General features: G+C 37.0%; 1 protein-coding gene across 1 annotated transcript; it reads left to right on the top strand.

The window, feature by feature from the left end:
• The first annotated feature begins 7,960 nt into the window (after positions 1-7,960).
• LOC104214581 (hexosyltransferase GAUT11-like) lies at positions 7,961-12,664 on the top strand. Its single transcript, XM_009764273.2, has 2 exons — positions 7,961-8,546; positions 10,953-12,664. Exons 1-2 carry the CDS (start codon positions 8,391-8,393, stop codon positions 12,405-12,407), a joined length of 1,611 nt encoding a protein of 536 aa, XP_009762575.1. The 5' UTR covers positions 7,961-8,390; the 3' UTR covers positions 12,408-12,664.
• Positions 12,665-13,507: the final 843 nt, after the last annotated feature.

A 13,507-nucleotide genomic window follows, 5' to 3' on the forward strand; every position in this document is an offset into this window, starting at 1 on the left:
AGAGTTTATTGGGGAAGCCGTTGCATGAATCCTCAAGGTACGTTGACAGTAGCAACCAAGTGTGCCGGCCAAATTTACTTTGTGCAACTGAAAAGCTAGTAGCAGATTTTGAAATCTTTTCTTGCTTGTTTTGACAAGGACTGACTCAGAGTGGAGGATACAAATGATGCAAAGAAATAATATTAACAAGAAATGTCCCTGTCAGGAAGGCTAGAAGAAAGGGTTTTTTCTTCTTCTTTTTTTTTTCTCCTTTTTTTCCCCAATAACTAGCCTTAATGATCATGACATGCATTTTGGACTTAACGACCGATCTATCAAACTAATTCAATCTTCCCTTTTGCCATTCTTATGAGCTTTGAAGTCGGGCTTGTTCGTGTCAATTCGTTGTATCAGCTTCGCGACTTACTTTCGACCAGTGGTGCCCCGAGGGGTTTTTACCAACAAGTCTCTCTCATTTATTCATCTCTGCTTACCGTCGTCTTACAGTGCCCGTGAGGGTTTTCACTAATAAGACTCTGTCATTTTTCTTTTTCTTTTGCTTTTTCTCACTTTTTGTTAGTAACTTGACAGTGTTATATGTCGTGTGACAGCCGTTGCTTATTGCATGCTTCTCTTGGCATTCTTGAAGGCATATCGGGAGGTCTTTATTTGGAAGGTTTTTGGATAGGGTTGGAAAAAAAGGTCGGCATGAAGGCTAAAAATAAACTCCAAATGAGGGGCTGTAGACTTACAACTCTTGGAATCGACTCTTTCAAAAATGAAATAAAATCTTTGCCCCAGTTTCAGATGCTGGGATTTTTGGATTTTTCTATTTTTTTTTTCTTCTAAATTCTTATTTGGTTGGACCGAACTGTGAGGCTGCCTACGTATCCTTATTTTTTAAGGAATCAGGTCGAACGTAGTTCAAACATCAGACCTAAACTATTTTTCGTCTTTCTTTCTGTTTTCTCTTTTTCTTTTTTCTTTTTTTTTTCTTTTTTTCTTTGCTTGCCCCAGCTTCTATTTTTTAGGGCATGGACCTTTGACAATTCTTTTTATTTTTTCTGAACTTTCTAAGAATTGCCCCAGTTTGTACTCTTGGGACATGGATTTTTTTTCTTTTTTCTTTTTTTTTTTTGAATCTAAACTTGATTCCAAAAGAGGATAGTCAAAGAAAAATAACACAGGCTCAAAAGGGGTAGCAAAGGATATAAAGTGTCTGGGTAGCAGAAAAGGGCCTCCCAACCTCGAGAACGTCAAACATGGTATCTTTTCGCGATCACAGCATTGACGAACATGTCTGTCTTCTTGGTGTGCCGTGGTCACAAGACATTTTTTATCCCTTAGTGACAAACTTTCCAACAAACTTCAATTGATTAAACATCCTCAAGCCCGATCTTCACAATGATTTAAAAGTGAATTTTACTCGACATTAGTTCCAAAGTATTCCAACTCTTTATTCATCCTCAAATGTATTTTTTTAGTTATCCAATTCCAGATTAAAGTAGTTCCTAAGATCTGGCCAAAATTTCCGCATGCATGTCATGTCATTAGAACTAGAGACAAAAGAACTAAGAACAAAATGACTCAAAAGGACAAATTGTATTTTATTGAGTAAAGGATGAAAGGGTTTTACAACTAAACAAGCAACCTAAAATATGAGTTACAACCCTAAAATAACCCGAATAATGAAAATAGCAACAAAACAAACGGACAAGACTTACACAGACATAATGGAAGGATAGAAGGGCTTGACTCAATAAAACAAATAAAATCTGGATCACAACTCTGAAATAACCCAGATAATAGAAAAAACATCAAAACAAGCTACCAAGATTCCTTCCTAGTGAAGAGGGAATGACTTTTCAATTGCTAGGCTTGACATTTAGCCACAAATTTGCTCATCAGAATCAGCAGAGCCTTCTCCAATTTCAACATCATTAACTTCAGTTAGCAAGCTCCTGAGAGGATTCTCAAACTCCATGTCACCAGGCATCATCCCCACAAAGTGTGCATCATGATGTGCAGGTAAAGGATTCTGCGCGATATTCTGGATGTCACTGCCTTGGATCACAATCAGGTTTTCCTGTATCATCATTTCTATTTCTCTTTTCAAATACCGACAACTTTCAACATTGTGCCCCTGGGCATTGGAATGGTATTCACACCTTTTAGATGGGTCAAAGCTCCTTGCACGTGGGTCCACACGATTTGGAGGAATGGGTGCAATCATGTCATGATTTTTTAACTTCTCAAATAAGCTTGCATAGGACTCTCCTATTGGTATAAAATTATCTTTCAATGTTTGTCCCCTTCTATACTCCTGGCAGGGATGTGGGTTATAGGGCAAATGAAAATTTTGTGGAGGCTGGTAGAGATTTTGTGATGCTCGTGCTCGCCTTCTGGGTGTTTTGGTGGATGGGCAACATACTGAGGTGGAACAACAGAGAGTTGTGGGTTCTAAGGGGGATAGTAATGCTCAGGGGAATTATCGGAAAACAAACGAGGTTGGTCATACCTTCTAGACGCTCTCCGAGGACCTCTTCTCAACCCTGATGTCATCATGATTTCTTCAAACTTCTCATTCGTGTCACTAAAATTATCAGATTTGATCTGGACAGCCTGAGTTACGGCTTTGAGAACTGTTTGACTTAATATTTTGCCTGTCTTAAAACCATTCTCAACCATTTCCCCCATTTTGATTGCTTCCGAGAAGGATTTACCCACTGTGGACATCATATTTTGAAAATAATCTGGCTCTTGAGCTTGAAGAAAGACAGTGATTAGCTCATGGTCGTCCATGGGTGGCTTAACTCTGGCTGCTTGTTCTCTCCATTTGATGGCATATTCCCTAAAACTTTCAGTTAGTTTCTTCTTCAGGTTTGAAAGGGAAATGCGGTCTGGGGCGATGTCGATGTTGTATTGGAACTGTTTGACAAAGGCATGTGCCATGTCATCCCAGACATACTAGCGAAACGTGTCTTGATCCATAAACCATTCGAAGGCTACTCCCGTAAGGCTTTCCCCAAAATAAGCCATCAACAATTCTTCATTTCTTCCCACACCTCTTAGTTGACTGCAATACCTTTTCAGGTGGGCTATGGGATCTCCATGTCCATCATATTTTTCAAATTTGGGAGTCTTGAAACCAGGCGGCAAGTGGACATCGGGGAACATACATAGATCTTTGAAGGCAACACTCTTTTGACCTGCCAACCCTTGGATGTTTTTCAACCGTTGTTCTAAGCTTTTCACTCTTTGGGTCATTTCTTCCCGTACCATCTTTCGGGCAGGCTTCTCAATGTTTGCGGGAAGATCAAACGAGTACGAGTGGTATTCAGGAGAGTGGTACTGCTCTTGTTGTGTAGTAAATTGTGACTAATGACGAGGTTGTCCTTGACCACTGGCCCATGCTTGACACATTTCGGTTATTTGTTGTTTCAGCATTCTATTTTTCTCAAACACAGTAGACTCTTGTTGAACCCTCTGACCCTGAGTCTCTTGAGCACTTGTAACAGCTTCGATGTCGGTTATCATTTTTCCTTGGATCTTGTGTTTCCAGCTTACCACAAACCGACCACCTCAACTTTTTTCACAATTCAAAACAAAACATGTTAGAATGGACTCAATCGTTCCTTATTATTATCAACATTTTTTATTTTTTATTTTTTTTCATTTTTTTAAACGGTTGATTAAACCTGATGTGGGTTGCCTACGTATCATGTGGGAACATGAATCAGATCTTGCGTAGTTCGGTAAGATCATGAATAAAGTAAATAAACTAACTTTCTGTTTTGAATTTTTTTTATATTATTTTTTCGAAAGAAAGACTTATAAAAAAGAAAGGGAATATTTTTGGATTTTGATTTTTCTTCAGGATTTTTGCAAAGAAAGACTTCTAAAGAAGAAAGATCTTTTTTTTTTTGATTTTTTTTTTGGAATTTTGAAAGAAAAACTTCTAAAGAAGAAAGAAAATATTTTTGGAATTTTATTTTGATTTTATGAAGAAATGCTTCTAAAAAAGAAAATATTTTTGAATTTTGAATTTTTTTTTCAATTTTGAAAGAAGAATGAAAATATTTTTGGATTTTTGGAAGACATTAAAAGAAAATATTTTTTGTAATTTTTTTAAAAAAATAATTAGGGTCTAAAAGAAAGGTTTTCTAAAGCAAGTAACGGAAAATATTTTTGGATTTTTTGAAAATTAAGGTCTCAAAAAAAACTTTTCTAGAGAGGAAGTAAAGGAAAATATTTTTGGATTTTTTAAAAATTATGGGCCGGGACCGATGAGGTTTGCCTACGTATCTCAAATCCGATGAGAATCAGACCCGCGTAATTCGCCCAGTTTTGACGGAACAAAAGAAAATATGACTTATTTTGAAATAACTTTTCTTTTTTTTCTTTTAAAAAATTTCAATAGAATTTCAGGGTAATTCAAATACTTACCTCTTACTCTCTCTTTTTTTTTCTTTTCGATTTTCATTTTTTTTCATTTTCTTTCCCTATTCTAGAAGCCAGTCATCATGCAAGCCGAAATAGACAGATACGCAAGTAGCACGTAAGATGTATCAGGATGGTCTTTTAATTTGGGTGCATCTGTCCTAGACGGACTCAACCCCTGTGTTGAGTCCCCAAAGTCAAATGCACATGATACAAACAAACATTCCTACTAGGGATCCAGTATGAGGCTGGGTTATTCTAAGCTAAAAACCTGGGTATATTGTTCTAGACTTGTGTACCCGAGCGGGCAACTCGAGCCGAGGAGGGGACTACGTACCGGGAACCAAAAGACCATCCGACTTTTTAACTTGTCCGAGCCTCTTTCTTATTTCAAGGTATGACACTAACAGAAGAGGAGTCACGCCAGCGTGCACATCCCCAAAGATGAGAAGAGAAGGGTTTCGTAGCAGTTTATATACAGTCCAGGTAATATCAAAGCAGTAAAAAGCAACATTTAGCACATTAGGCCCAAACATGTAAATAAAATCAGACAATAAATAAAGCCAAATATAACAATTACTCTAAGCTCGAATTCTGAACCCTGAACCAGAAGTTCTGGGTTCTTTTCCCCAGTAGAGTCGCCAGAGCTGTCACACCTCCTTTTTACCTACACCTCGGGAGGGTATATATGAGGGAGTTTTTTCCAACTTAAAGTGACAATCGAAACGGAATTATTTATTAAAAATTCAGAGTCGCCACTTGGGATAATTTATGGTGTCCCAAGTCACCGGTTTAAATCCCGAATCGAGAAAAAGATTGACTCTGTTTTATAGTCTGCGAACACAGAAATCCGGGTAGGGAATTCTGTTAACCCGGGAGAAGGTGTTAGGCGTTCCGAGTTCCGTGGTTCTAGCACGGTCGCTCAACTGTTATATTTGGTCTATTATCTGATTTTAGTACATGTTTTAACTTATGTGTATTTTAACTTATTAGCCGCTTTTATTTAATAATTTTTAGGAAGATTTCAACGTTATTTAAAACATGTCATGAACCATGTCACATAAATGCACCCGCGGTCCCCGACATATTTTATTTAATGTTGTTGAGATTTGGATTTGGGTCACATGAAATGCACACCCGAGTTTAAGGAAATTAAATTAAATTACGCGCTTAAAACAACTACTCACTTTCAAGTTTGAGAGGTCCATGGAAAATTCAACTAAATGGCACACCTCGATTTCTAAAGGATTAAAATTAATTAAGTGAGGGTCATGAATTTAGGGGTTTTATTTGGCAAGACACGCCTCAAATTATTTCAAAAGGTTTTATTATTCGAAAGTGTTATAATCGGGTCACATGAAATGCACCCCCGAATTGGATTCGTATCATGACCATGTCACGGGAACCGTACCCATGGCCATGATGATTTATTAATCGCGCCTAAAGCAACTAGCGCGTGTTCATAATTGTTCATATCCTATGTTTTGATTCCAGCGTGAAAGCCAAATTCATGGAACTTGGATTAAAGTTTCACATAAATGAGTCATATGCTCCAAATACTAAATGTTCTTACAAACTTGTCTTGTTCTGCTATTAAACTCCAATGAAGCAAAATTTGCATTGTGAAAAGGTTGAATTTATTCCAAGAAGCATAAATCAGCAAAATTAAGTAACTACAATAGGTGAATCTTATTCTCAACCACGTCGACAACATTGAATATTCATGAGTGGAAGACACAAAGACGAATTTATCTGATCATTCCTTATATTCCAATTCAACACTTCATTTGCGGTGCATCTAACAACATTGAAATTTGAGTATAAAAAAATGGTTTATTAGCTACAAAGTGTATTTGATGTATTGTCTTATAGCCACTGATTTTTAAACAAAGTCACCAAAATAAATTAACTTGAAACTAGTACATAAAAAAGACATCTAGAATGCTAGCAAAGTCACTATTATTCTAATAGATTTAGCATGCCGATACAAATAGTAGTATTTGTTTGTTTCCTTTTGCAGACTTATCAACGGTGGACAGAAATGCGAATCAGAAAACTCCTAATTGAGTTGGTAAAGAAACACCAAAATACAGTCCTATATCATGTTCAAAGCTTTATGGAAACTAACAAAGAAGGTTTAATAGGCAAAAATAGTCGAACCCACCATTACTAACAAGCTCTCAGTCAACCACGACCAAGAAATAGAACAAGGTAGGAGTAATAAGCAGGTACCTGTTAGGCCAAATTTTCTTAATAACAGTTGAATAATCAACAAATACACAGATTCGGATCCCAGAAATTCAACGAGAAACAGCAGCAAACAAGCGAGAGTCCACGCCGGGATAATCCTTTGAAGAATCTAGAAAATGCAAGAGAACTAAAGCTTTTGAAACAAACCGGTCTCTGTTTCTTCTTTTTCCTTCTTTTTTTTTTAAATCTGGACCTCTAATTTCAGTTGCTATTGACTGCTCAAATTTGTGTGAATAAGAAAAAATGCAATGTTTCCGCCGATAATTCAATGTATAAAATGAAGAAAGGATCCTAAAATTTTCAGAGAATTATAGTGTTGAAGAAGAAGCAGGTGTAGTTTTTTTTTTGAAGGTCTGATTCTCTTTTCTTTTTTAGAGGAAATGAGCGCCGTTCTTAAGGGGTCTCATCTGATCTCTTTTTGCCTTAGCTCCCCTTTTATGTGAGGGATTAGAGTATAAAGAGAGGAAAAGGGTTAATGGGTCAATGGTCTGAGCCTTTAAAATGGGCTAGGGATTTAAATCAAATGGGCTGTTCCAAAGCTGGCCCAGTCCTATTTTGAACTTCAAAATACCCTTTTGCCTTTCTTTGTTTTCCTTTTCTTTTCTTCGATTTTAAAATCCAATTAATTAAAATCCTAAATCAATTTATTTTGTAGAAATTAAATTTTTTTATTTTATTTTTAACATTAAAACAACTAATTAACTTAAAACTAAAGAAAAATGCTAATTTTAAAGGCTAAAATCTAAATATGTAAAAATGATCATTTTTGTGATTTTTTTAAAAATAAAATAAATTTCTGCATGCAATTGAACCTAAAATGGTATAAAATTAAAACGTGACAATTTTTTATGATTTTTTTTTATGATTTTAAAAATATTAAAAATGCATGAAATGCAACTAAATAAAGAAAAATTCTAAAATTCCTTAAAAAATTATTTTAGTCTATTTTTTAGGAGTTATTTTCATGTAGGGCAAAAATCACGTGCTCACATTCGCTATTTTATTTTAAAATATCAAATACCATACCTAATACCAATTTTGTTTAAAACTTAAACTAAATACCATACCAAATACCAAAATACCATATATCAAATACCAAAATTTTCGATTTCAATATGGTAATTCGGTATTTACCGAATTATGCCCCGCCCTACTCTCAGCAGTCAGCACAAGGATGACCGGCGAGACATTGTAAAGGTTTCCACTACACCGCACAGGGCTTTGCTTGTAAACATAGTGGCACATGCTGTTGTTTCATGTGCTGGCCCTGTGCTCAGTCCCCTCGTTTATTAGATTTGTTCAATTGCCTCCTTTGCTAACGTGAACCAAAAATAGACCCCCCCCCCCCTCTTCTTTGTCCCGACATTCAACCCAATCTTCTATTACTCTGTAACTTGCCTTCACTTAGCTTTCCCTATACCCATTTTTGTATCAAAACTCACTTTTAAATATCTCATTAAGGCTTGATAAAAGGGTCATTTTATTATGCCTTTGGCATCCCACGTTGCTTAAGCTCATTCTTTATTCCGTTGCCTTATTGATCGAATCTGACCAATGAGTTTGCTGCAATATTCTTGATTCTTGATTGAATATAGGGACGGGTTTTATTAAATTCTTGATCTGGGGTGTCCCCAAAGATTTGGGCTTTCTATCTGTTCCCGCTTGTGGATTAATCTCAGGGGAAGGTTGATTTCATTTCTTGTGGGAGAGAAGGGTAAAAGATGCGGCGGCGGGCGGCCGATTATCGGCGCCCGGTTCGAAGGAGGCTATCTTGTTGGATCTGGTCGCTTCTTGGAATATTCACAATTGCAGGTTTCGTTTTGTTTGTAGTTCATCATCACCATGACCACGAGGATCACGTCGAACAACCTATTTTGGTAAGCCCGGAACATTCTAAACCCAGATCATACATTGTTTCTCGTAATTTTTTCTTGCTTTGGCAATCATAATAGTTCAAGCTCAATGAGCTTGCCTTTTGATATTGTAGAAATGTTCCTTCTTTTTTCTAGGGAGTTATCTGATCTGAGAATGTGCTCTCTTTTATACTAGGCATGTTTGTTGTCTAGTAGCTTTCTAGGATGGTAAATCTGCACTTCATTTTCGATGCATTAACATCTGTGATGACTTGTTCTCCTATTGTATATAACTTCAATTCTAATCAATTAGTGAGCTTTGTGGGGCCATTTCGCTTTGGTTCTCTATCTTATGTATCCTAAGCCAGAATCTGGAACGTGTAGATCACTTCGATTTATTCTGTCTACATCACACCCCTAGGAGTGCGGCCCTTCTTCGGTCCCTGCGTGAATGCGGCCCTTCTTCGGTCCCTGCGTGAATGCGGGATGCTTTGTGCACCAGACTGCCTTTTCTTTTTATAGAAGATGTAGTCCGTTATGATTCAGACTGCAGTATCATGTGCAGGAGAGGAAATAAAGAAAGGTGTTCAACCTATGCTTGTCCAAATTTGAACGTATCATGAGCTGAATTTAATATCTTCTGGGGCTGGCATTCAATTTTATGAGGGATTTATGCATTCCTTTGCGAAAGTTGTTTCATAAGCAAGTGACTTCAGGGTAGCTCAAGCCTTTACTTTCAACAGCAAGTTACTGATATTTTATTGAGAAATACTCAACTAGATCTTAGTACTTCACTGCCCTTTGAAAGTTTTTCAATTGGTCTGCACTGACAGGGGTAAAAATATCTATTATACACATTTGTATAAGATATGCTTAAATGGAGCGATATGGTCAGTGAGGATTTATATAGCCGATTCCTACTTGCTTGGGGTTAACGTGTAGTTGTACTCAATTTATTTATCCACGCCCACTTCTTTATATGGTTGTCTTGGGGGGAGAGGGGAGCGTAATATAAATGACGATGAGATTCAAGCAAATGCTAGTGGCTTGTTGTGGCTTCTTTATACCTTTGTCTTTCTCACTTTGTATAGTAGTTAACAAATGAATAAGGTGAATAAAATTTATACACAGTAGCGTGAGAGAAAGAGAGAATATGTATAAGGTGGTTTTCCAACACATGCCAATAGGCTGTGGTCACGAACCTCAGGACAAGGATTTTACTTGTTATCTCAGAGAGTTGAAGGTTCTTGGACTTCAGAATCTGCTGCTGAAGCTGACATCAATGATGAAGTACCACAATTAAAACCAGACTGAAAATCTTCTTTAAGCGCTCAGAACTGTGTCACTTGATCTCTATATAATTGTTATTAGAATTGCCTATGGGGGTCTGGAAGCTCGGTTTTCTCGATCTTGTTGATAATTAATTACTCCCTCCGTTTCAAATTAGATGAGGTACTTTCCTTTTTAGTCTGTTCCAAAATAAATGATATATTTCTAAATTTGGAAATAATTCAACTTTAAATTCTTCATTTTACCCATTTTACCCTTAATGAGAAGCTTTTACAACCACACAAATGTCATGGCCCCACAAAACTTTTACCCCTTAAGCTTTTATGATCACAAGTTTCAAAAGTCTTTTTTTTTTTTCTTAAACTCCGTGCCGAGTCAAACTACCTCATCTAAATTGAAACGGAGGGAGTACTTCTTTTCGTCTCCTCTTTTTTGCTGGAGATGTGCTTGTGTCAATGGTGACTTTTGATCTTCTTGATTCATTTTGAGGAAATGGTGGCATCAGATCCTCTGCACTTAACTACCACTATCTCTGCCTTTCCCCAGTTTCATTCTTACATCTACCTTCACCTAGTTTTGCTTCCTATTTGTACCATTCTCCCTTCCAATAGAATGACAATGATCAACCACCAACTTCTTATTTATCCATCGCCAGCTACCAATTCGGGCTCCCAACATAGCCACTTAATACAAAATTTGAAAATTTGAAAAATTAAATCCTTTATTTAATACTCCCTCATTTGATTTAACAGGTTTGTCTAAGTCCTTGTAATTGGATTTTTTGAAAGTGATTGCCCATCTGATTCATTACTGGTTTTGAGCAAGGACTTAACAATATGTAAAACTAACTCAAACTATTTTAAGGTCCTTTTGAAGTCGCACACTTTAAATAAAGAAGGATTGAAATTATGGAATAGTAGGTACAAAGTGTTATTGTTGATTAGCAGTTCTCTTTTTATTGATCTGGCTTAGTAAGAATTGTGATCCCATTTCCCTATACTTTTTTGGTATGTCGTATTAGCCAAATATTGGATTTCACAGATATTGTTGTCTTTCAGCGGATAAATTGGCTGATTTCTATCTTATTTATCTCTAAAGTACTTAGATAATCAAGTGGCTTAACTGTTTTCATTGTTCCAGGAAAGTGTGTCCAGGAATGAACAGGTTGTGCATGAGCGTCTAAATCTCACTCAAGACATGTCAAGTGTTAATTCATACGCCAGACAATTAGCAGAGCAAATGACACTAGCCAAAGCTTACATCATAATAGCAAAAGAGCACAATAACCTTCATCTTGCGTGGGAGCTAAGTTCAAAGATAAGAAGTTGTCAATTTTTACTTTCAAAGGCTGCAATGAAAGAAGAACCCATTCCTCTAGATGAAGCTGAGCCGATCATACGAAGTCTATCTTCTCTCATCCTTAAGGCGCAGGATGCCCATTATGATATTGCTACAACTATGATGACAATGAAATCACATATTCAAGCTCTTGAAGAGCGTGCTAATGCAGCATCTGTTCAGAGTATGATGTTCGGACAGTTAACAGCTGAGTCCCTACCCAAAAACCTGCACTGCCTAGAACTCAAGCTCATGGCTGACTGGCTTACAAGAAAGTCGTTGCAGGATTTTGCAGATGAGAGGAGAAACTCACCCCGTTTAGTGGACAATAACTTGTATCACTTCTGCATATTTTCAGATAATCTGGTGGCTGTTTCAGTAGTTATCAACTCAACCGTAGCCAATGCTGATCACCCTAAGCAGCTTATTTTCCATATCGTAACAGATTCAATACACTATGGACTGATGCAGGCTTGGTTTCTGAACAATGACTTCAAAGGTTCTACAGTAGAAGTACAGAATATTGACAACTTCGCTTGGTTGAATTCGTCCTATTCTCCTGCTGTAAAACAGCTATTGGCGGCAGACTCTAGAAAGTATTATTTTGACGGATCTATGGACACAAGTGTCGAACCAAAGTTCCGGAATCCAAAATATATATATTTGTTGAATCACCTTCGCTTTTACATACCTGAGATCTACCCCCAGTTGGAGAAGATTGTCTTTCTTGATGACGACGTTGTAGTTCAGAAAGATCTGACACCTCTCTTTTCACTGGATTTGCATGGAAATGTGAACGGAGCAGTGGAAACTTGTCTTGAAGCTTTTCATCGTTATTACAAGTATCTCAATTTCTCAAATCCACTCATAAGCTCTAAGTTCGATCCCCAGGCCTGTGGATGGGCATTTGGTATGAACGTTTTTGATCTGATTGCATGGAGGAAAGCAAATGTTACTGCTCGATATCATTACTGGATAGAACAAAATGATGATAGGACGATTTGGAAGCTGGGAACCCTTCCACCTGGACTATTAGCTTTTTATGGAATGACGGAGCCACTTGATCGGAGGTGGCACGTGTTGGGATTAGGTTATGACGCCAATGTTGACAATCGCCTGATAGAGAGTGCAGCAGTGATTCACTTCAATGGAAACATGAAACCATGGCTTAAGTTGGGCATTAGCAGGTATAGGCCTTTGTGGGAACGGTATGTAAACCAGACGCACCCATACCTTCAGGATTGCGCTACACATTGAAATGCTATACTTTTCGAGTACAATAACATACTCAGTCCCCATTCTTAAAGTTTTAGGATTGTATTTTACGTCATTGTAGAGTTAGAAATAGACAATTTTGCCCTAGTAGGGATTCTTACCTAGTCTTCTTTCAGTTAAGTAGAGTGAAAAAGGAATATGATATTGTCACACCTCCTTTTTACACAATCACCCCGAGGGATAAATGTATAAAGGAGTTTTTCCATTTAAAGTGACATTATTCGGATCGGGATTATTTATTTAGAGTCGCCACTTGGGAAAAATTTGGCTTTTAGTGTCCCAAGTCACCAGTTTATCTTGAATCCCGAACCAAGGAAAATTTTCGACTTTCCAAATGAAGTCTGCGAACCGGAAATTCTAAGTAAGGAATTCTGTTGACCTGAGGGAAGGTGTTAGGCACCCCCGAATCCCGTGGTTCTAGCACGGTCGCTTAAATTGTTATAATGGCCAAATATTTGATTTTAATACATGTTATAGATTGTGTGCTTTTATTAGGTTTAAATCGCTTTATTATTATTATTATTATTATTATTTATTTTTTATGAAATTGCAACGTCGTGAAAATGCATTTCGAACCACGTCACAATCAATGCGCCCGTGGTTGTTAATACATTCCAACTCCGTTGAGATTTGGATTTGGGTCACATAAATGCGCACCCGGATTTAAGAAGGTAATTTAATTAAATCGCGCCTAAAGAGTCTAACACGTTATTATCTTTGGGGAAGACAGTGAAATTCACTAAACAGCTCATCCCAAGAAATCTAAATATTTATTATGACCAATTATTGAGGGCCCCGCGATTTGCATTTTTTGTTTGGCGAGGCTCGTCTCATTTTTATTCTTTAAGGATAAAACCTAACAGTGACTACATTTCTCTATTATGTTCGTCTCTAAAAATGAAAGAAGAAAATATACGCTAATTAGATTACATGCTTGGCCAAGCACCGGCCTCTTATTAATTGTTAGATTACAAAAGATATTAACGGAAAATTGCACTCGAATTTGTAAGGCGGGGGATTATTTCATGCCTTATCCTATAATTGAACATTACCAAAAAGAAACAAAATTACAAATAAAATGT

This window comes from Nicotiana sylvestris, chromosome 3, assembly GCF_000393655.2.
Source record: "Nicotiana sylvestris chromosome 3, ASM39365v2, whole genome shotgun sequence".
Classification (NCBI taxonomy): domain Eukaryota; kingdom Viridiplantae; phylum Streptophyta; class Magnoliopsida; order Solanales; family Solanaceae; genus Nicotiana; species Nicotiana sylvestris.

Excerpts from the sequence above, each read along its gene's own strand:
- LOC104214581 (XM_009764273.2), top strand. The coding sequence starts at position 8,391 with ATGCGGCGGCGGGCGGCCGATTATCGGCGCCCGGTTCGAAGGAGGCTA. Across the intron at positions 8,547-10,952 it reads ACGTCGAACAACCTATTTTG|GAAAGTGTGTCCAGGAATGA; the intron begins GTAAGCCCGGAA and ends TCATTGTTCCAG.